Source organism: Ornithorhynchus anatinus, chromosome 4 (genome assembly GCF_004115215.2).
Source record: "Ornithorhynchus anatinus isolate Pmale09 chromosome 4, mOrnAna1.pri.v4, whole genome shotgun sequence".
Taxonomy (NCBI): Eukaryota; Metazoa; Chordata; class Mammalia; order Monotremata; family Ornithorhynchidae; genus Ornithorhynchus; species Ornithorhynchus anatinus.
The window spans coordinates 58393543-58415670 of NC_041731.1; the positions used below are offsets into that span (position 1 = coordinate 58393543).

Genomic DNA, 22128 nt, shown 5'->3' on the forward strand with positions numbered 1-22128 from the left:
TCAGCTCCACAGCACTTTTGTAGATATCTATTATTTCATTAATGTCTGTCTCCCTCTCCAGCTGTAAGCTTGTTATGGGCAGGGAATGCGTCTACCAACTTTGTACTGTACTCTGCCCACAATAAGTGCTCAATAAATACCATTGATAGATATTTGCTATATATAAACGATAACAATTGCTATAGTAAGATACTCATGTTGAAGAGAGATTATGTTAAAAAGATTTATTTATTTAATGATATTTGTTAAGCACTTACTATGTGCCAAGCACTACACTAAGTGATGGGGTGGATTCAAGCAAATCAGGTTGGCCTCAGTCCCTGTCCCTCATCGGGCTCAGAATCTTAATCCCCATTTTACAGATGTGGTAACTGAGGCACAGAGAAGTTAAATGACTTGCCCAGGGTCACACAACAGAGGAGTGGTAGAGTCAGGATTAGATCATAGGTCCTTCTGACTCCCAGGCCCATGCTCTATCCACTAGGTCATGCTGCTTTGATAACTATTGGGCTATATTTTGGCTTTTCAGTCCAAATTTCATCCCTACCCAAATTAAAAATAGAATTTTCTTGAAACTTCAACTCTACTTTACTATGTGCCCATTCCATGCCTAATACACTAAAGATCCAGCCACCTATGTAAAGACGGCAGTTAACAGAATGTTTTTCCATGCACTAACAAATGAATAGTGTACTCTGTTTCACAAAAGGCAGGCCAATTTGGGTAACTTCCCATTTTCCAATCAAGAATTCCAAATAATAATTCATTAAATTCACATGCACTTCCTTAAATAAAATAATTAAAAAACAAAACAACACAGAGTTTAAATGATGATTTCTAAACTTGATTCAAGGACAGAATATCTGGATGGGAAATTTGAGTTTCTGTTTGGGATACCTACTTGGGATAGGAGGTACCTTTCCTCATGTTGTCTTTAAAAATAAATTTCCTCAATTTCCCCGACCATCCCACCACTCTACAGGTGCTTTCTCCTGCTTCCCAGCTATTTTTCAAAAGGAAGTCCCTGCCTGCTCTCTAAATTCATCCCCTCCACCTCCTAAATCACCAGTTCCCACTGTCATCCCCTCTTTCACTCTCTAAAGACTCCTTCTCCTCCGCCTTCAAACCCAGGCGAGCTGCATCATATGATAAAGACTCTCCATGATCCCACAGGCCTTTCCAGCTATCGCCTCTTGCCCTGCTCCTATTCCTATCTAAACTCCTGGACCTGATCAAACACACTGGGTTCTAATCCCAGCTCTGTCACTATCTGCTGTATGACCTTGGGCAAGTCACTTAACTTCCCCATGCCTCAGTTACCTCATCTGTAAAACGGGGATTAAGACAGTGAGCCCCATGTGGGACATGGACTGTGTCCAACCTGATGAGTTTGTGTTTACCCCAGTGCTTAGTACAATACCTGGCACCCAGTAAGCACTTAACGAAGACCATAGAAATGAAACAAAAAAAACAAAACACACTTCGTTTTGGCTTCATTTCCTCTGAACCTGCTACGTCAAACTTTTGACCAATATGTATCTTAGGGGACAATACTTCCTAGGCTCATAAGTGACCACTTACTAGCCAAATCCAAAGAGCTATTCTCCAACACGATCCTCTCAGCTGCCATGGACGTTATGGACCACTCCTTCCTCTTCAAAATACTATCGGGCTTGGCTGACACGGTATTTGACCTGTTTCTCCTTCTCCCTCTCTAAATGTTCCTCAGTTTGGCTCGCTGGCTCTTCTGCCTTTCATCCACTTCTGTGAGCATTCCACAAGCTTTGCCCTGGGTCCCTAACTTCTTTAGCTACCCTCACTCTCCTCGGAGAACTCATCATAAACTTGCAGGGTTTTAGTGCCACCATCAATCGATCAATCAGTAGTATTTACTCAGCGCTGTGTGTAGAACACTGTCTTAAGCGCCTGGGAGAGGACAAAAGAGTTGGTAGATGCTCACATGGAGTTTACAGCCTTGAGAGGGAGACAGACATAAAAATAACGCTTCCTTCCTATGTCCCTCTGCAACAACCCGATCACAATGGGCTTCAAGACTCTCCACCCTGCCCTCTCTTTTCACATCTGTGCTCTTCACCCGCTACTCTAGTCTCGCTCTCTTCATGCCTTCCACGGCGACCTTCTAATTTAACCTCACTCTTTTTTTTCCTCTGGCTCAAAATCCCCTCCCTTCCTAAATCTGACAGACTACAGCCCTCCCTTGTATTCACAGCCCTCCTGAAATCCCACCTGGTAAAGAGTGATAGTGTTTAAATATCTACTCTTCGCAGAGCACTAGGAAAGGATACCCAGATGTGTTAGAGACCAGTCCCTGGTCTCCAAGAGGCTCACGACTTTAGAGTAAAGGTTGGTGACAGACACATGAGGAAAGATGAAACACACAAGGTAAGGGCAATTTACATTTTTTAAATATTTCTGTACCTGTCTCCCCACCCCATTAAAATGAAAGCCCCTTGTAGGCAAGGAAAATGTCACTTCTTTGTTTTGTATTCTCCACTGGCTTAATTCAGAGCACAGATCCAGAAAGGCACACAATAAATGCTATTATTTCTACTACTGCTATTTCATGATGAAACTTCTCATCTTTGTCCCTAATTCAAAAGGGAACTTTTTCAAAAGTGTAATTCACTCAGCCATTTTCACATACCAAACAGAGGGTTTAAAATATTTTTCGGATCCTCTCTTCACATTTGTTCAACTTAGAAAATTTCAGGCCAGGAAGAGTTTGAGAATTGGCAGCTACTGTTTTTCCATGAGAAAAAAATGCTCCAAAAATATTAACTTTAATGAAATCTAAGTTGCAAAACTGATGTTCTGTACTCTTACGCTCTGCTCCATAATTTTTATTACATTAATAATTTTCCATGTTCCAAACAAAAACATTAAAGAGTTACATAAGGCAAGGTTAAATTGAGATTTTTGAATGTTCAAAGCAGGAAATAGAAAATTATGGTTCCCCAATTATTAGAACATATTTCTTTATACTTTTATAGTTTATTATGTAACTGTGGAGAGTGTTAACTTTAATGCTTTAGTACAAATATGCAATTTTAACTGACTTATGACTGCTGTGAGAACCACACCTCAATTTCCTGACATTCTATATGTGCAAAATCTCAACCGTAATGTCGAATTAATAATGTAACTTTTGAATAGAATTTAAAATATAGTATTTTAATCAAGTCCACTTACACTACCACGGTTCCCTCTAAACACTATCCTCACAAAAATACCACCAGCTTACAGTTAGGAAATCATTTTATTGCTTGAAATTCACTGTTAGATCATAATTCATTCCAATCTTTGGAATAACCTAGGCTTGCAAACACTTTTCAGAAATAGGTGGGTCTGAAAATTTTATGTGGCCCGCGAGATTTGTTTTTCCCCTAGGAAGGAGTGACCAAAAAGCTGGCTCTTGCTCACCTATAATGATGCCCCTTATCCCCCTCCCTTCTGTGATGCCTATAAGCTTTGGAGCTGTATCTTCTGGGCTTTTGGTATTCACCCCACCCTCAGCCCCACAGCACTTATGTACATATCCATAACCCATTTTTCAATCAATCATATTTACTGAGCACTTACTATGTGTAAAGCACTGTACTAAGCGCTTGGGGGGGAACTGTATATATGTTTATCACCCTATTTATTTTATTTTGTTTAATGAGATGTACATCACCCTGATTCTATTTAGTTGCCATTCTTTTTATGAGGTGTTCTTCCCCTTGACTCTATTTATTGCCGTTGTTCTCGTCTGCCTGTCTCCCCCAATTAGACTGTAAGCCCGTCAAACGGCAGGGACTGTCTCTATCTGTTGCTGACTTGTTCATTCCAAGCGCTTAGTACAGTGCTCTGCACATAGTAAGCACTCAATAAATACTATTGAATGAATGAATGAATGAACTAGTAGACATGTTGCCACCTTTAGTAAGGGCGAGAAAGGAGCAGACCTGATCTCTATGCCACACTGACAGCAAAATGGACGAAGCTTCGCCATTCCTTGAAAATGTTAATATGGACCTGTGGAATCTTCCTTTCCTCCCAAATCAGGACTCAGATTTGTAGATGATCAGGAACGGTGTTAATGGTCTTTTTCTCCTTTCTTGAGTCTCCCGAAAGCCTCCACCCAAGTTTCGGTATATCTTTGATTGCCTTTGTCGGGCCTAATAAAGATTACAGGAATGTGGGAATGGAGCAGGGGAAAGGCAAGAGGAGGAAAGCAGGATGCAAGAAAGAGTAGGAGTCTTCGGTGAACTATATCTGCCAGATTGTATTTGGGTCTCCCTTTGTGTGGGATTTCTTCTCCTGGTTTGGAACACTGGGTTGGGTTGGGATAGTTTCTGGGCTTACAGTCCCTAAAACTAAACAGAATATGGGTATGACTCTCATAATAATATTTTCTCACCGCAAATGCCAAGCAGTGCTAATTTCCATCTAAAACGTACCTGTTGTAGTTAAACGACACAAAGGAATGAAAGAACTTTTCACTTAGTCCAGTGCCCTGCATACAGATGGCACTCAATAAATACCACTGATTGATTTTTCCTCTTGTATTACACTCCCTCTCTGCAACCTAAAGGGTCAGGATAGCTATTTCATATGAGATCAGGGTAGAGAGAAATAGGTAGGCTTTTTTGAAGGAATTGTAAAAAAATTTTTTTGGAGTACTTGTAGAAATGTATCTAGCAAACAGTAAATAAATATCAGTAGCACCTAGTTCATATCACATGAACAGGTGTTTCTGTCATATAAAATCAATTGAAAAAGCATGGAACCTATATAAAAAAGGACTATACTAATGCTAACAATGTACTATTTGGGGGATTTCCTACCTCTGTGAAATATTTGTTCCAATACCCCATGGTGCGGAGCTTCCACCAAGGTACACTGGACAGCATCTAGACATGTTTAACAAATACATATAAAAAGGAAAGTGAATTTCACCTACATTGATTTTATGCTCCAGTAACCAAAATAGATCTTTTCAACAAATCTAATGTTTTTGGGAATAGATATGTATTCTATGGTTATGAGTGCTGTTTTCCTGAATGTAATCTGCACATTCAGGGATGCTCAAAGAGTTAAAATAGCTCAACAAGTAAATCATTAAGTCACAGAAATATTATACCACACGCCATGCATTAGCCAAAGGAACAAAGTAAACATCGAAGAATGTAACAGAACATTAATTCTGAGCAAACTTTCACACTTCGTTATTTTACGGCAGACTGTTACCTACAATGGTAGTAATATTTAGTACAAAAACGTCCTTTACTTATAGTCACAAAACCATGAGCCATTTCCATGGTATTACTATTGGTTTCTGAAAAGCAATGCTTTGCTACATAATGTTGATGTGGTTGAAATGACAATAAAAATATTTTCTAAACTCATCATGGCAGTTGTTCACTGTGGCATTTTTCTTTTTTTTCCAAAACTGAATTTTCTTCTTAGATCGTATCCCACCAACTATTCACCATTCACATGACACGTCTAATCCTGACTCCAGGACATCACTTCAAGAATGTCCTGCTGGCACCCTAATAATAATGACAAGTAAGCTATTCGTTAAGCATTTACTATATGCCAAGCACTGTACCCAATGCTGGGGTAGAGACAAGATAGTTATATTGGACACAGTCCCTTTCCCACGTGGAGCTCACAGATGAAGAAAGTGAAACTCAGCAAGTTAAGTGCCTTGCCTGAAACCCCAAACGAGTGGCAAAGTCAGGATTAAAACCCAGGTCCTCAGACTCCAAGGCCCATGTTCTTTCCATTTGGCCACTCTGCTTCCCAAGCACACTTCCAAAACTGAACTCATCGTCCCTCCCGATTCCTCTCCTCCTCCTAACTTTCCCATCGCAGTTGACAAAACCTCTGTCCTCCCCTCCCCTTAATCCCTAAAACCATGGCATTATCCTTGACTCCTCTCTCTCTCTCTCTCCAGCCCCATCATCAGTCTGTCCCCAAATCCTGTCAGTTCTCTAATATATCTCCAGAATCAACTCCTTCTCCATCCAAACTGCCACCATGCTAGTCCAAGCTCTAGACTGCCAGCTCGTCGTGGGGAGGGAATGTGTCCTATACCTCTGTTGCACTGTGCTCTCCCAAAAGCTTAGTACAGTGTCCTGCACACAGTAAGCACTCAATAAATACCACTGATTGATTGACATGCCTCAGCTACCTCGCTAACCTTTCTGTTTCTATTCTCTCCCCACCTCAGTCCATACTTCACTCTGCTACACGGATCACTTTTCAAAAACACAATTTTGGGCATCTCTCCCAACTTCTTAAAACCCCCACTGATCATTATTCTCCCTATCAAGTAGAAACACCTGACCACTGACTTTAAGATACCCAATCAACTCTCTTCCCCTACTTATCCTTCCTCCTCTCCCACTCCACCCCAGCAAGTACACTTCACTCCACCCAAGCCAATTTACTACACCTCATTCTCATCTTTCGCCCACCCCGCACGCTCCGCTCCTCTGCCGCCCACCTCCTCACCATCCCTCGGTCTCGCCTATCCCGCCGTCGACCCCTGGGCCACGTCCTCCTGCGGTCCTGCAACGCCCTCCCACCTCACCGCCGCCAAACTGATTCTCTTCCCCTCTTCAAAACCCTACTTAAAACTCACCTCCTCCAAGAGGCCTTCCCAGACTGAGCTCCTCTTCTCCCTCTACCACCCCCCCTTCACCTCTCCGCAGCTTAACCCTCTTTTCCCCCCATCTCCCTCTGCTCCTCCCCCTCTCCCTTCCCATCCCCTCAGCACTGTACTCATCTGCTCAACTGTATATATTTTCATTACCCTATTTATTTTGTTAATGAAATGTACATTGCCTCGATTCTATTTAGTTGCCATTGTTTTTACGAGATGTTCTTCCCCTCGACTCTATTTATTGCCCTCATTCTCGTCTGTCCGTCTCCCCCGATTAGACCGTAAGCCCGTCAAACGGCAGGGACTGTCTCTATCTGTTGCCGACTTGTTCATTCCAAGCGCTTAGTACAGTGCTCTGCACATAGTAAGTGCTCAATAAATAAATACTATTACATAAATAAATACTATTGAATCTTTCTTTGCAGTGAAGACTCTTTCACACCCAACCTTCTGCCTGTTACTTCCTCCCTCTTCACATCTAACAAACCACTGCTCTCCCCATCTTCAAAGCCCTTCTAAAAACCCATCTCCTCCAGGAGGCCTTACCTGACTAATCTCTCATCTCCCCACCCCATTTCCCTATGGTTTTGAGTACTGTTTTCCTTCAGCAATTTGGCATCACTTAAAAACTTAGGTACTACCCAGTTACCATTTCAAAAATGTCTGAAAACTCTTTTGCTTTTCCCTCCCTGCAATTTTAGTGCCTGCCTCCCCTTCCATGATTGTAAGAACCTTGAGGGCAGGAATCATATACTCTTCCAAGCACTTAGTACAGTGTTCTGCACATAGTAACTGTGCGATAAATGCCAGTGACTCATCCAAGTGCTTAGTACAGTGCTCTGAACAGAGCAGGCACTCAGTATGTCGCAATGATTGATCCTGTGCATACTGATTTAAGCACCCTACAATCTAAGAACTTACTCATCTGCATGACCATTTTTCCTCCCTTTTTCTATCTGCAAATGATTTTATCTCTGGCTACCCTGCTATACTGTAAGCTGCTTGAGAGCAGGAAGTGTATTTTCTAATGCTATCGTACTCTCCCAAATGTTAGTCAGTGTTCTGTACACAGTAGGGATTGACTGATTGATCGAAGCACTTTCAGTTTACCTTTTACTATAAATTTGAGTAGAAATTCTGACAGATGTGTGACTTGAATATTTATTTATATGATTGATCGAAACACTTTCAACTTACCTTTTATTATGAATTTGGGTAGAAGTTCTGACAGATGTGTGACTTGAATATTTATCTTTCAATTTCTATAAAAACACAAAACAATTACACAAAGCTTCAGAGCAGCATATTATAAACACTGTAGTACTTTGTCACAAGACTATTTAAAAAACAACTGAAAATTTGCATAGTATCTTCACATTTCTGGAACGAGAGCATTTACCAAAACCCTTCCCAGGCAAGTTCAGGGAAGCAGAAGCCCCTAAGGAATTTGCAAATCGCTAAGCTAACTACCTATAGAGGGAAAGAAATGCTGCCATTATTAGTATGCTGAGATTTACAACCACTTTATAACTCTTCGGTAAATACTTCAATTCAATCACTTAATATGACGAATCTACTGTTTAAAACACTGTTCTGGAAAAATTCAATTGAGAAAAGAACGAAATCAATTTCAGTTTCTCAGTATAGCAAATGTAAATAAATGATAATGAGACTGGTTCTTCCTGAACTGGAAAAAAAACCCTCAACATCTCCTGGATAATTTCAATAATATGAGTTGTAATCAAATGGAACGGCCTCAGCAAAAATATGCTTTTAATTTTAACTGGGCAGTAGCTGCTATTTCGTTTAAAACCTCATCATCATTATCTCCTGCAATCCCTCACTGTTTGAAGCAGGTATCTGCTTCAAAAAGAAGCTAAGGGAGGAGGGTGGATTAATTAATGGCGCTTTTCTTTCCATGACTGCCAAAATTGCACTGCTGTGCCTTTTTATACATCTATTGTTGTTTCTGTATAATATTTAATCCTTGTCCTGTAAGAGCTTGCAGTCTAAGGCAGAAAGAAAGACTTCAAATCTACTGAAGAAACAGTTTATTCTATAAAACTGCCCAAATGCTAAATAAAGCATCCTGGCCACTTGGGTATCGTTTTAGATTAGTGTTCTCACTTTCCAATTGTAATTTGGCAAAGTAGGTTTGATGGGGAAGTGCAAGAGCCATACTGGCTTTGAAAAATTGAGAAATCTAGATAAGGTGGTATTTGAAAGATCTGTCAAAGGACAGTATTTCTTCTGGCACTAAGAGGATCCATCAGGACCTGCCCAGCATAATGTCCTGATTATTCTGAAATTTAGTATCCAGAAATAGTAGTAAATAAGAGCTTAGCTCCTTCAGCAAAATTACCAACCATTCCTGCCAAAAGGAAAGGCAGGATTGAAAGAACACATTTTGCAACTGCAGGCACTCAACTCCTTTTTGGAAACTTTCAAACATACATAATTCTCCCCTCTACTTAAAAAAAAAGCCTTTTCTGGGTCAGGCTGCACCCCCTGGGTAATTCATTAATCTTCTCCAAATGCCACTGAGTCGTTTCTGACCCATAGCGGCTCCATGGACACAACCTTTTCAGAACGTTCCATTTTCTGTCATAAAGTCATTCTGGTATGTGCATCCAGAGTTTTCTTGGTAAAGATATGGAAGTGGTTTACCACTGCCTCTTTCTGCGCAGTAAAAAAAAACTTGAGTCTCTGCCGGTTTTTAATCAATGCTTTCATCATTTGATCATCTGCCTTTGATTCTTTCCCATGCCAGTGCTGCCCAGCACAGGTAAAATCAACTTTGCCTCAGACCTTTCCTTTATGGGTAGCCCTATGTGGCACACCTCTTTATTTGCTATTATTTTAATAAGATGTTCTTCCCCTTGATTCTATTTATTGCCATTGTTCTTGTCTGTCTGTCTCCCCCGATTAGACTGTAAGCCTGTCAAAGGGCAGGGATTGTCTCTATCTGTTACCAATTTGTACATTCCAAGCGCTTAGTCCAGTGCTCTGCACATAGTAAGCGCTCAATAAATTCTACTGAATGAACACCTCTAAGCTTCATCAGCACACGCAAACTCTCCTACCATGATAAGGCATCAATTCACTAGATAGAATTCATTCATATTCATATTCTCTCTGCCCCTCGCTCTCTCCTCCATTTCTGTCCAAACTCCTCAAATGGGTTTTCTATACAATCAATCAGTGGTATTTAATGAGCACTCTGTGTGCAGAGCACTGTACTAAGCACTTGGGAAAGTACAATATGACAGAGTTGGCTGATGAGATACCTACCTTACAAGGGGTTTACAGTCTACAGTCCTTGTCTGTCGGATTTGAGGAGGGAGAGTGTTCCAGGCTAGAGGAAGGACGTGGGTTGATGGCGAGACAGACGAGATCAAGGTACAGTGAGAAAGTCAGCATTAGAGGAGCTAAGTGTGTGGGCTGGGTTTTAGGAGGAGAGTAGTGAGGTGAGGAGGAGGGGGAAAGATGATTGAATGCTTTAAAGCCAATGGTGAGGAGTTTGTTTGATGCGGAGGTGGATGGGCAACCACTGGTGTTTTGAGGAGTGGGAAACACATCCTGAATGTTTCTGTAGAAAAATGATCCAGGCCGCAGAGTGAAGTATAGACTGGAGTCGGGGGAGATAGAAGGCTGGGAGGTCAGCAAGGGAGCTGATGCGGTAATCCAGGCGGGATGCCTTTCTCTCCCTGGCTCACAGCGGAGTGAAAAGGGCAGGGATGAAAGTCACAGAGTAAAAACTACCTCCACGTCCTCTGCTTCAACTCCATCTTCTACAATCTGCTTTCCACTTCCTTTATTCCATCCACTGAGACCACACTCTCCAAGGTCACCAAAGACTCCCTCTTGCCATAACTATCAGATTCTACTCAGTCCTAATTCCCCTTGACCTCTCAGTTCTGACACCAAGTACCATTTTCTTCTGGAAATGCTAACCTGAGTTTTACTAACTGGTTCCCCTGCAAGAAGTTAATTGAGATAATTCTATTCACAAATCACCTTATAATGTAGTAGAGTACTATAGTTCTAAAAATGACTTTATAGTAATTGGCAGTTTATCAAATGTGCAGCCTGCATGAAAATATATAACTGCCTCAAAAAGTCATTCACAGGAAGCAGTTTGACAAGATGTTTCAATTCGCAAATCAGTTTTCAATTCGCAAATCAGTTTTGCAAATAGATACAAGTACATAAATACTGATTCATAAATTCAATTTAGTCATTAACAACATTCCTTATTTGAAGAAAAAACTCACTCGAGAGCTCTCAAATTCCATTTTTCTTAACAAAAAAGAACATTTTATTACATTACTATGGTCACTTATGCTTTCCTCAAATTCTGACACTGATCTAAACGTGTGCAATAAAGGGGAAAATGACCTGCATTTCCACAGAATTCTACTTACAATCGGCGTTTTGTCAAAGGGGGGCTCCTCAAAGATTTCATTAATAAGGCCATCTATATCTTCTTCGCCTTTTGAAGTTTCACTGCACATTTTACTTAACCTAAAAAATAGAGAATCAACTTGACTGCATTTCCTCTATCTGTAATTTATTTTAATGTCTGTCTCCCCCTGTAGACTGTAAGCTCCATGGGACAGAGATCACGTCTAATAACGCTAGTTTGTTGTCAGTCAGTACTTACTGAGCACTTACTGTGTGCAGAGCACTGTACTAAATGCTTGGGAGAGTACAATATAACAATAAAAAGACACATTCCCTGCCCACAACGAGCTTACAGTCTAGAGGGATGAGTTTATAACTCCCTAAGCACATAGTACAGTGTTCTGCACTTAGTAAGTGCTCAATAAATACCACTGATTTGTTGATTACGTTAAGGGGGGGAGTCTCAGAGGTTATTGGGGAGCGTGAAAAAGAGGGAGGATTACAGCAGAGGGAGAGTCAGAGCAGCAGTTACTGCAGGGAGAGAGGGGACCAGAGTGGAGCTCCTCGGAGAAGCTGAGGAGAGGAGAAGTTGGAGGGTTATTCATTCAAACATATTTGTTGAGCGCTTACTGTGTGCAGAGCACTGTACTGAGCGCTTGAGAGAGTACAATATAGCAATAAATAGAAACATTTCCGGCCCTCAATGAGTTTACAGCCTAGAGGGGGAAATGGACATTAATCTAAGTAAATCTAAGTAAATAAATTACAGATATGTACATAAGTGCTGTGGAGCTTTGGGAGGAGGAATGAATAAAGGGAGGAAATCAGGGCGATGCAGAAGGGAGTGGGAGAAGAGGAAAGGAGGGGCTTAGTCGGAGAAGGCCTCTTGGAGGAGATGGGCCTCCAATGATGCTTTGAAGGGGGGCGGGGAGAGTAACTGTCTGTGGGATTTGAGGAGATAGTGAGACCCAAAGGAGGGAGGGCCTGAGCTGCCGGGCGTAGAGAAGGAGGCTAGCTCCCTCTGCCCACATCTTCCTACAGCCTCTGGACTACCTCCCTTTAATACCTTCTCTAGGTTTACCTTCCCAGAAGGAAGAAGTCATTCAATAGTATTTATTGAGCGCTTACTATGTGCAGAGCACTCTACTAAGCGCTTGGAATGAACAAGTCGGCAACAGATAGAGACAGTCCCTGCCGTTTGACGGGCTTACGGTCTAATCGGGGGAGACGGACAGACGAGAACAATGGCAATAAATAGAGTCAAGGGGAAGAACATCTTGTAAAAACAATGGCAACTATACGGGTGAGGTGTAGGAAGGATACTGCTTTGGCCTTAATGGCAGGATTTATTAGCAGGGACCTGAATTATGTGAACAACTGCCTTAATTGTACCAGTATAGGTGCTGTGAGACTGTACAAGTATCAATGCTGGCTAGGTTATAATCAACTTAATTTCCCTAGACCCAGGACATTAGACAATAGGATATCCCTCTACAATGTAAGTGTATTGTGGGCAAGGGACGCGTCTACTAACTCCAACCAAGCGCTTAGTACAGTGATCTGCACACAGTGAGTCCTCAAATGATTGATTGCTAATACGGGTTAAAATTATGCACAAAATTCAAGCACATATTTTGCTAAATTTTTTGAGTGTTTACAAAAACTTGAATTACGGCTAGAAGAAGCACTACTAGACACTTCGTATAGTTGGTTTAAGTTTTTTGGGGGGACAAGTCTCTCATTGCTAGCAAAATTATTGCACCTCTTTCCCTAGTTACAAAATGGGAAGCAGCGCGGGCTTCGGAGTCAGAGGTCACGGGTTCTAATCCCGACTCTGCCGTTTGTCAGCTGTGTGACTTTGGGCAAGTCACTTCACTTCTCTGGGTCTCAGTTCCCTCATCTGTAATATGGGGATGACGACTGTGAGTCCCACGTGGGACAACCTGATTACCTTGTATCCTTCCCAGCGCTTTGAACAGTGCTTTGCACATAGTAAGCGCTTAATAAATACCATAATTACTGTTATTCATTCAATCGTATTTACTGAGTGCTTACTGTGTGCAGAGCACTGTACTAAGCTCTTGGAAAGTACAATTCGGCAACAGATAGAGACAATCCCTGCCCAACAACGGACTACCAGGCTAAAAGGGGGAGACAGACAGCAAAACAAAACTAGTAGAAAGGCATCAATACCATCAAAATAGATAAATAGAATCATAGATAATAATAAAAAATTAATTTTAATTGTAATAAAATGGTCCTGAGGTAACTGCCTGGAAATCACCTTTTGCTAATGTGGCAAAAAGCCCTTGTAGGTATAAAGACCCATTCCCTTTAGATTATAAGCTCCTTATAAGCAGGGAACGCATCTACCAACTCTGTTGCGGCAGCGTGGCTCAGTGGAAAGAGCCCGGGCTTGGGAGTCAGAGGTCATGGGTTCGAATCCCAGCTCTGCCACTTGTCAGCTGTTTGACCGTGGGCAAGTCACTTCACTTCTCTGGGCCTCAGTGACTTCATCTGTAAAATGGGGATGAAGACTGTGAGCCTCCCGTGGGACAACCTGATTCCCCTGTATCTACCCCAGCGCTTAGAACAGTGCTCTGCACATAGTAAGCTCTTAACAAATACCCTCTCCCAAACACTTAGTACAGTGCTCTGCACATCCTAAGTGCTCAATACAATGGATTAAATTTTACCACTCTCTACACGTGCACTCAATTTTTAGGTAAAATTATAGATAAATACGATTCATAAACAGAAGATGAATAAGATAGCCCCATGTGGGACCACCTCATTACCTTGTATCTCCCCCAGAGCTTAGAACAGTGCTTGGCACATAGTAAGCGCTTAACAAATACCAACATTACTGTTATTACAGCCACAGCAAGGAGGCTTAAGAAACACACGTCGGGGAGCAGGCGGTGGGGGGGAACATGGGTTCTAATCCCGCCCCCACCACCTGTCTGCTGAGTGCCCTTGGGCAACTCACTTCACAAGTGAAAGAGAAGGAGAAGGAGCGTGGCTCAGTGGAAAGAGCACGGGCTTTGGAGTCAGAGGTCATGGGTTCGAATCCTGGCTCGGCCACTTGTCAGCTGTGTGACTTTGGGCAAGTCACTTAACTTCTCGGTGCCTCAGTTACCTCATCTGTAAAATGGGTGTGAGCCCCACGTGGGACAACCTGTTTCCCCTGTGTCTACCCCAGCGCTTAGAACAGTGCTTGGCACATAGTAAGCGCTTAACAAATACCAACATTATTATTATTATTATTCACATCTCTGGGCCTCAGTTCCCTCATCTGTCAAATGGAGATGAAGACTGTAAGCCCCATGGGCGACAGCCTCATCACCTTGGTTCCCCCGCCCCTCCAACGCTTAGAACGGTGCTTGGTGCATTGTAAGCGCTTAATAATAATAATATTGTGGGTATTTGTTAAGTGCTTACTATGTGCACAGCACCGTTCTAAGCACTGGGGCAGATGGCTTAAGAAATGCCATCACAAATAAGATAAAAGGGGGATGAAGACCGTGAGCCCTACGTAGGCCAACCTCATGACCTTGTATACCCCCCCCCAGCGCTTAGAACAGTGCTTGGCACATAGTAAGTGCTTCACACATACCAACGTTATTATGGGGATGAAGACTGTGAGCCTCACGTAGGCTAACCTCATGACCTTGTATTCCCCCCAGCGCTTAGAACAGTGCTTGGCACATAGTAAGCGCTTCACACATACCAACATTATTATTATGAGTCACATCTCTGTGCCTCAGTGACCTCATCTGGAAAATGGGGATGAAGTCTGTGACCCCCACGTGGGCCAACCTCATGCCCTCGTACCCCACCAGCGCTTAGAACAGTGCTTGGCACACAGTAAGCACTTCACAAATATCAATATTATTATGGGGATGAAGGGCCAACCTCATGATCGTGTGTCCCCCCCCCAGTGCTGAGAACAGTGCTTGGCACATAGTAAGCGCTTCACAAATACCAACATTATTATTATTCACTTCTCTGTGCCTCAGTGACCTCATCTGGAAAATGGGGATGAAGACTGTGAGCCCCACGTGGGCCAATCTCATGACCTTGTACCCCCCCCAGCGCTTAGAACAGTGCTTGGCACACAGTAAGCGCTTCACAAATATCAATATTATTATGGGGATGAAGGGCCAACCTCATGACCTTGTATCCCCCCAGCGCTTAGAACAGTGCTTGGCACATAGTAAGCACTTCACAAATATCAATATTATTATGGAGATGAAGGGCCAACTAGATGACCTTGTGTCCCCCCCAGCGCTTAAAACAGTGCTTGGCACATAGTAAGCGCTTCACAAATACCAACATTATTATTATTATTATTAACTTCTCTGGGCCTCAGTGACCTCATCTGGAAAATGGGGATGAAGGCTGTGAGCCCCATGGGGGCCAACCTCATCACCTTGTATCCCCCCAGTGCTTAGAACAGTGCTTGGCACACAGTAAGCGCTTCACAAATACCAACATTATTATTATTCACTTCTCTGTGCCTCAGTGACCTCATCTGGAAAATGGGGATGAAGACTGTGAGCCCCACGGGGGTCAACCTCATCACCTTGTATCCCCCCAGCGCTTAGAACAGCGCTTGGCACATAGTAAGCGCTTCACAAATATCAATATTATGGGGATGAAGACTGTGAGCCCCACACGGGCCAACAAGGTGACCTTGCATCCCCCCAGCGCTTAGAACAGTGCTTGGCACATAGTAAGCGCTTCCCAAATACCAATATTATTATGGGGATGAAGGGCCAACTAGATGACCTTGTATCCCCCTCAGCGCTTAGAACAGTGCTTGGCACATAGTAAGCGCTTCACAAATATCAATATCATTATAATAATGTTGGTATTTGTTAAGCAGCGTGGCTTAGTGGAAAGAGCACGGGCTTTGGAGTCAGAGGTCATGGGTTCAAATCCTGGCTCGGCCATTTGTCAGCTGTGTGACCTTGGGCAAGTCACTTCTCGGTGCCTCAGTTGCCTCATCTGTAAAATGGGGATTAAGACTGTGAGCCCCACGTGGGGCAACCTGATTCCCTTGTGTTTACCCCAGCGCTTAGTACAGTGCTCGGCACATAGTAAGCGCTTAACAAATACCAACATTATTATTAAGCGCTTACTCTGTGCAGAGCACTGTTCTAAGCGCTGGGGCTGATACAGGGTCCTCAGATTGTCCCACGTGAGGCTCCCAGTCTTCATCCCCATTTTCCAGATGAGGTCACTGAGGCCCAGAGAAGGGAAGTGACTTGCCCCCAGTCCCACAGCTGACAAGTGAAGCAGCGTGGCTCAGTGGAAAGAGCACGGGCTTTGGAGTCAGAGTTCATGGGTTCAAATCCCAGCTCAGCCACTTGTCAGCTGTGTGACTTTGGGCAAGTCACTTAACTTCTCTGTGCCTGTTACCTCATCTGTAAAATGGGGATTAAGACTGTGAGCCCCACGTGGACAATCTGATTCCCCTGTGTCTACCCCAGCGCTTAGAACAGTGCTTGACACATAGTAAGCGCTTAACAAATACCAACATTATTATTAAGTGGCAGAGCCGGGATTCGAACCCATGACCTCTGGCTCCCAAGCCCGGGAGCGCTTAGCACAGTGCTTGGCACATAGTAAGTGCTTCACAAATATCAATACTATTATGGGGATGAAGGGCCAACCTCATGACCTTGTATCCCCCCAGCGCTTAGCACAGTGCTTGGCACATAGTAAGCGCTTCACAAATATTCATTCATTCAATAGTATTTATTGAGCGCTTACTATGTGCAGAGCACTGGACTAATATCAATGTTATCAATAATATGATGGGGATGAAGACTGTGAGCCCCCCGTGGGATAACCTCATGACCTTGTATTCCCCCCCAGCGCTTAGAACAGTGGTGGGCCCGTAGTAAGCGCTTCCCAAATGCCAACATCACTACCCCGTCCCCTGAGGAGGGAGGAAAGAAAGGGCCGTAATGGCGGCGGCCCGCTTCGCCTGGTCGCGTCCACCTGCCTGTGCCGGCTCCGCCCGCCGCCGCTGGGGCCTCCTCCGCCCCTGGGCGTCCCTCCGGCCTCGTCCGGCCCGCAGAATTTCGACTCCACTTCATCGAGGAGCTCGTCCAGGCCGTCCGCCATCTTCCCTCCCTCCTTCGCCTCACCGCCCCGCCCACGCGCCGGGCCCGTTACCAGGGGCAACGCGCGGGAAGGGGAGGGCTGCGCCTGCGCAGGGCAAGGGCGGACCGTTGCCGGCCAGCGCGCGCCCCCCTCTCTTCACCCGCGAAGGGGGGCGCAGGCGCAGTGGGGGCCGTTGCCGGCCAGCGCGCGCCCCCCTCTCTTCACGCGCCGGGGCGCGCGCGGGCGGGCGAGGAGGTCATTCATTCATTCGCCCATTCCGTCGTATTTATTGAGAGCTTACGAGGTGCAGGGCCCTGGATTAAGCACTTGGAATTCATTCAGTCCTATTTATTGAGCGCTTACGAGGTGCAGAACCTTGGACTAAGCACTTCTGTTCTCCATTTACACTCACTCCCTCGGTGAACTCATCCGCTCTCACGGCTTTGACTACCATCTCTACGCGGATGACACGCAGATCTACATCTCCGCCCCTGTCCTCTCCCCCTCCCTTCAGGCTCGCATCTCCTCCTGCCTCCGGGACGTCTCCACCTGGATGTCGGCCCGCCACCTGAAACTCAACCTGAGCGAGACTGAGCTCCTCATCTTCCCTCCCGAACCCGGTCCTCTCCCAGACTTCTCTATCACCGTCGATGGCACGACCGTCCTTCCCGTCTCTCGGGCCCGCCATCTCGGTGTCATCCTTGACTCGTCTCTCTCGTTCACCCCACACATCCTATCCGTTACCAAGACCTGCCGGTTTCACCTCTACGATATCGCCGAGATCCGCCCTTTCCTCTCCACCCAGACGGCTACCTTACTGTTACGGGCTCTCGTCATATCCCGGCTAGACTACTGTGTCGGCCTTCTCTCCGACCTCCCTTCCTCCTCTCTCGCCCCACTCCGGTCTATTCTTCACTCCGCCGCCCGGCTCATCTTCCCGCAGAAACGATCTGGGCATGTCACTCCCCTTCTTAAACAACTCCAGTGGTTGCCTATCGACCTCCGCTCCAAACAAAAACTCCTCACTCTAGGCTTCGAGGCTCTCCATCACCTTGCCCCTTCCTACCTCTCCTCCCTTCTCTCTTTCTACCGCCCACCCCGCACGCTCCGCTCCTCTGCCGCCCACCTCCTCGCCGTCCCTCGGTCTCGCCTATCCCGCCGTCGACCCCCGGGTCACGTCCTCCCGCGGTCCTGGAACGCCCTCCCTCCTCACCTCCGCCAAACTGATTCTCTTTCCCTCTTCAAAACCTTACTTAAAAATCACCTCCTCCAAGAGGCGTTCCCAGACTGAGCTCCTCTTCCCCCTCTACTCCCTCTGCCACCCCCCCTTTACCTCTCCGCAGCTTAACCCTCTTTTTCCCCTTTTCCCTCTGCCCCTCCACCTCTCCCTTCCCCTCCCCACAGCACTGTACTCGTCCGCTCAACTGTATATATTTTCGTTACCCTATTTTTTTTGTTAATGAATTGTACATCGCCTCGATTCTATTTAGTTGCCATTGTTTTTACGAGATGTTCTTCCCCTCGACTCTATTTATTGCCATCGTTGTCGTCTGCCCGTCTTCCCCGATTAGACCGTAAGCCCGTCAAACGGCAGGGACCGTCTCTATCTGATGCCGACTTGTTCATTCCAAGCGCTTAGTACACTGCTCTGCACCTAGTAAGCGCTCAATAAATACGACTGAATGAATGAATTAATTCATTCAATAGTATTTATTGAGCGCTTACTAGGTGCAGAGCCCTGGGCTAAGCACTTGGAATTCATTCATTCATTCATTCATTCATCCATTCATTAATTCGTATTTATTGAGCGCTTACTAGGTGCAGGGCCCTGGACTAAGCACTTGGAATTCTTTCATTCTTTCATTCTTTCATTCATTCATTCATTCATTCATTCATTCAGTAGTAGTATTTAAGAGCTTACTAGGTGCAGAGCACTGGACTAAGCACTTGGAATTCATTCAGTAGTATTGAGCGCTCACTAGGTGCCGATCCCTGGACTAAGTACTTGGAATTAATTAATTCATTCATTCAGTCATATTTATTGAGCGCTTACTAGGTGCAGGGCCCTAGACTAAGCACTTGGAATTCATTCAGTCATATTTTTTGAGTGCTTACTAGGTGCAGGGCCTTGGACTAAAACCTTGGAATTCATTCAGTCATTTTTTTTGAGAGCTTACTAGGTGCAGAGCACTGGACTAAGCACCTGGAATTCATTCAGTAGTATTTATTGAGCATTTAGTAGGTGCAGAGCCCTGGACTAAGCACGTGGAATTCATTCATTCAGTCGCATTTATTGAGCGCTTACTAGGTGCAGGGCCCTGGACTAAGCATTTAGAATTCATTCATTCATTCAGTCGTATTTATTGAGCGCTTACTAGATGCAGGGCCCTGGATTAAGCACTTGGAATTCATTCGGTCGTTTTTTTTGAGCGCTTACTAGGTGCAGAGCCCTGGACTAAGTACTTGGAATTCATTCATTCATTCATTCAGTTGTATTTATTGAGCGCTTACTAGGTGCAGAGCTCTGGGCTAAGCACTTGGAATTCATTAATTCATTAAGTCGTATTTATTGAGCGCTTACTAGGTGCAGGGCCCTGGACTAAGAACTTGGAATTCATTCATTCATTCATTCATTCATTCATTCAGATCATATTTATTGAGTGCTTACTAGGTGCAGAGCCCTGGAATAAGCACTTGGAATTCATTCATTCATTCAGTCGTATTTATTGAGCGCTTACTAGGTGCAGGGCCCTGGACTAAGCACTTGGAATTCTTTCATTCATTCAGTCAGTAGTATTTGAGAGCTTACTAGGTGCAGAGCACTGGACTAAGCACCTGGAATTCATTCAGTAGTATTTATTGAGCGTTTAGTAGGTGCAGAGCCCTGGACTAAGCACGTGGAATTCATTCATTCAGTCGTATTTATTGAGCGCTTACTAGGTGCAGGGCCCTGGACTAAGCACTTAGAATTCATTCATTCATCCAGTCGTATTTATTGAGCGCTTACTAGGTTGCAGAGCACTGGACTAAGCGCTCGGAAGGTACAATTGGGCCACAGAGAGAGGCAACCCCTGCCCAACAACGGGCTCACAGTCTAAAAAGGGGAGAGAGACAGCAAAGCAAAACAGAACTAAACGAGTAGTCTGGCACTACTACTGGCACTAGTCTGATGCATCATTAACCAAATAAATAGAGTAATAAATAATATATATTTATATAAATATATATACATATAATAATATATATACAAATATGCACAGTGCTGTGGGGAGGTTAAAGGGGAAGAGCAGAGGGCGGGAGAGGGGGAATGGGGAGGAGGACCAGAGGGAAAAGGGGGGTTCAGTCTGGGAAGGCCTCCTGGAGGAGGTGAACTCTCAGTAGGGCTTTGTACTACTAATAATTATATGATAATAATTATTATAATATAATAATGATGATGATGGTATTTGTTAAGCGCTTACTATGTGCTGAGCACTGTTCTAAGCGCTGGGCTGGATACAGGGTAATCAGATCGTCCCACGTGGGGCTCACATGTTTTAATCCCCATTTTTACAGATGAGGGAACTGAGGCCCAGAGAAGTGAAGTGACTTGTCCGGTTGTGATGAGGGATGGCATTTATTCCATCCTTGGACGGAGAAGATCACGGGAGCCGCATGAGGGTGACCAGAGGGACCCCTCTGCTCTTGCCCCTTCCCCTCAGCACTGTGCTCATTTGTACATATTATTTATTACCCTATTTATTTTCATACTGAGGTTTATTATCTCCTTCATTCTATTTATCTTGACGTTGTCTTGTTTTTCTTTCGCTCCCTTTTGCTTTGCTGTCCCCCGTTTAGACTGTGAGCCCGTCACTGGGCAGGGATGGTCTCTATCCGTTGCCGAATTGTCCCTTCCGAGCGCTTAGCCCAGTGCTCTGCACATAGCAAGCGCTCAATAAATACTACTGAATGAATGAGGGGAACCCGAGCCCTCCTCGTAAGCCCACTTTCCCTCCATTCATTCATTCATTCACTAGTATTTATTGAGCGCTTACTATGTGCAGAGCACATGGGTTCTAATCCCGGCTCTACCACTTGTCAGCTGTGTGACTTCGGGCAAGTCACTTCACTGGGCCTCGGTTCCCTCATCTGTAAAATGGGGATGAAGACTGTGAGCCCCATGAGGGACCACCTGATCACCTTGTATCCCCCCCAGCGCTTAGAACAGCGCTCTGCACATAGTAAGCGCTTAACAAATACCAACATTATTAATACAAATCGGCAACAGATAGGCACAATCCCTGCCCATTGAAGGGCTTAGAGAAAGGGGGGCGATCACTGGCCTTTGTCACTTCTCCCGCCTATTTTTCTTGCCGTTTTCGGGGGCCTCTAAGCAGGCCCCTCCTACCCCCCTAATGTCTCCCGCCCCGGGGATCTGCAGGGGTTCGATGAAGGAAAAAATAAACAAATTAAAAAAATTTTCCGTAGTCGGCAGGATTCGAACCTGCGCGGGGAGACCCCAATGGATTTCTAGTCCATCGCCTTAACCACTCGGCCACGACTACTTCCTTTCCATTTGCCTCTTTCGACTCATACCAGCTGCATTACCCAGCCCTGGCTAATAAGCTTTTCCTCCTTAGGTTTTGGGGGCCTAGGCGTCACTCCCTGTCGGCTGCGGTTCTGTCTCTCCTTCCAGCCGACTTGATTAGAGCTCAGAATTTGCAAGAAAGTTCCCTAGGTGCGAGGGGAGCCGTTCGTAACCAGCCTAAAATGACCAGCTTTGAGAAATAAAGAATTGGGGCCCTTGCACCCCGATGGAGGGGTGGATTGGCACCTCCTCTCCTCCTCCCGGGACCCCTGTTCCCCTCCTTTAGATCTCTGCAGTTGCCAAAAGAGATGCAGTTCTAAATGGCGATGGTGGTGATAGAATAATTATAATAATAATGTTGGTATTTGTT

General features: G+C 44.7%; 1 protein-coding gene and 1 non-coding gene across 5 annotated transcripts in view; both read right to left on the reverse strand.

Annotated features, from left to right (window-relative positions):
- Positions 1–17240, reverse strand: part of C4H8orf37 (chromosome 4 C8orf37 homolog) — a 35975-nt gene extending 18735 nt beyond the window's left edge. For 3 of the 4 annotated variants that reach the window (XR_005659948.1, XM_029062402.2, XM_029062400.2), the window contains exons 1-4: positions 17091–17240; positions 11098–11197; positions 7871–7935; positions 4848–4913 (exon numbers count right to left, since the gene is read on the reverse strand). Coding sequence is in view for 3 of the 4 variants with exons in the window: in XM_029062402.2 (XP_028918235.1) it covers positions 4848–4913; positions 7871–7935; positions 11098–11197; positions 17091–17212 (353 nt within the window). In the remaining variant the exon portion in view is untranslated. Of the gene's footprint in view, positions 1–4847; positions 4914–7870; positions 7936–11097; positions 11198–17086 lie in introns of all 4 variants that reach the window. The other variant, XM_029062401.2, reaches the window with a different exon arrangement.
- Positions 17241–21653: 4413 nt separating this feature from the next.
- TRNAS-AGA lies at positions 21654–21735 on the reverse strand. The gene has a single exon. It is a non-coding gene; the product is annotated as a tRNA-Ser (tRNA).
- Positions 21736–22128: the final 393 nt, after the last annotated feature.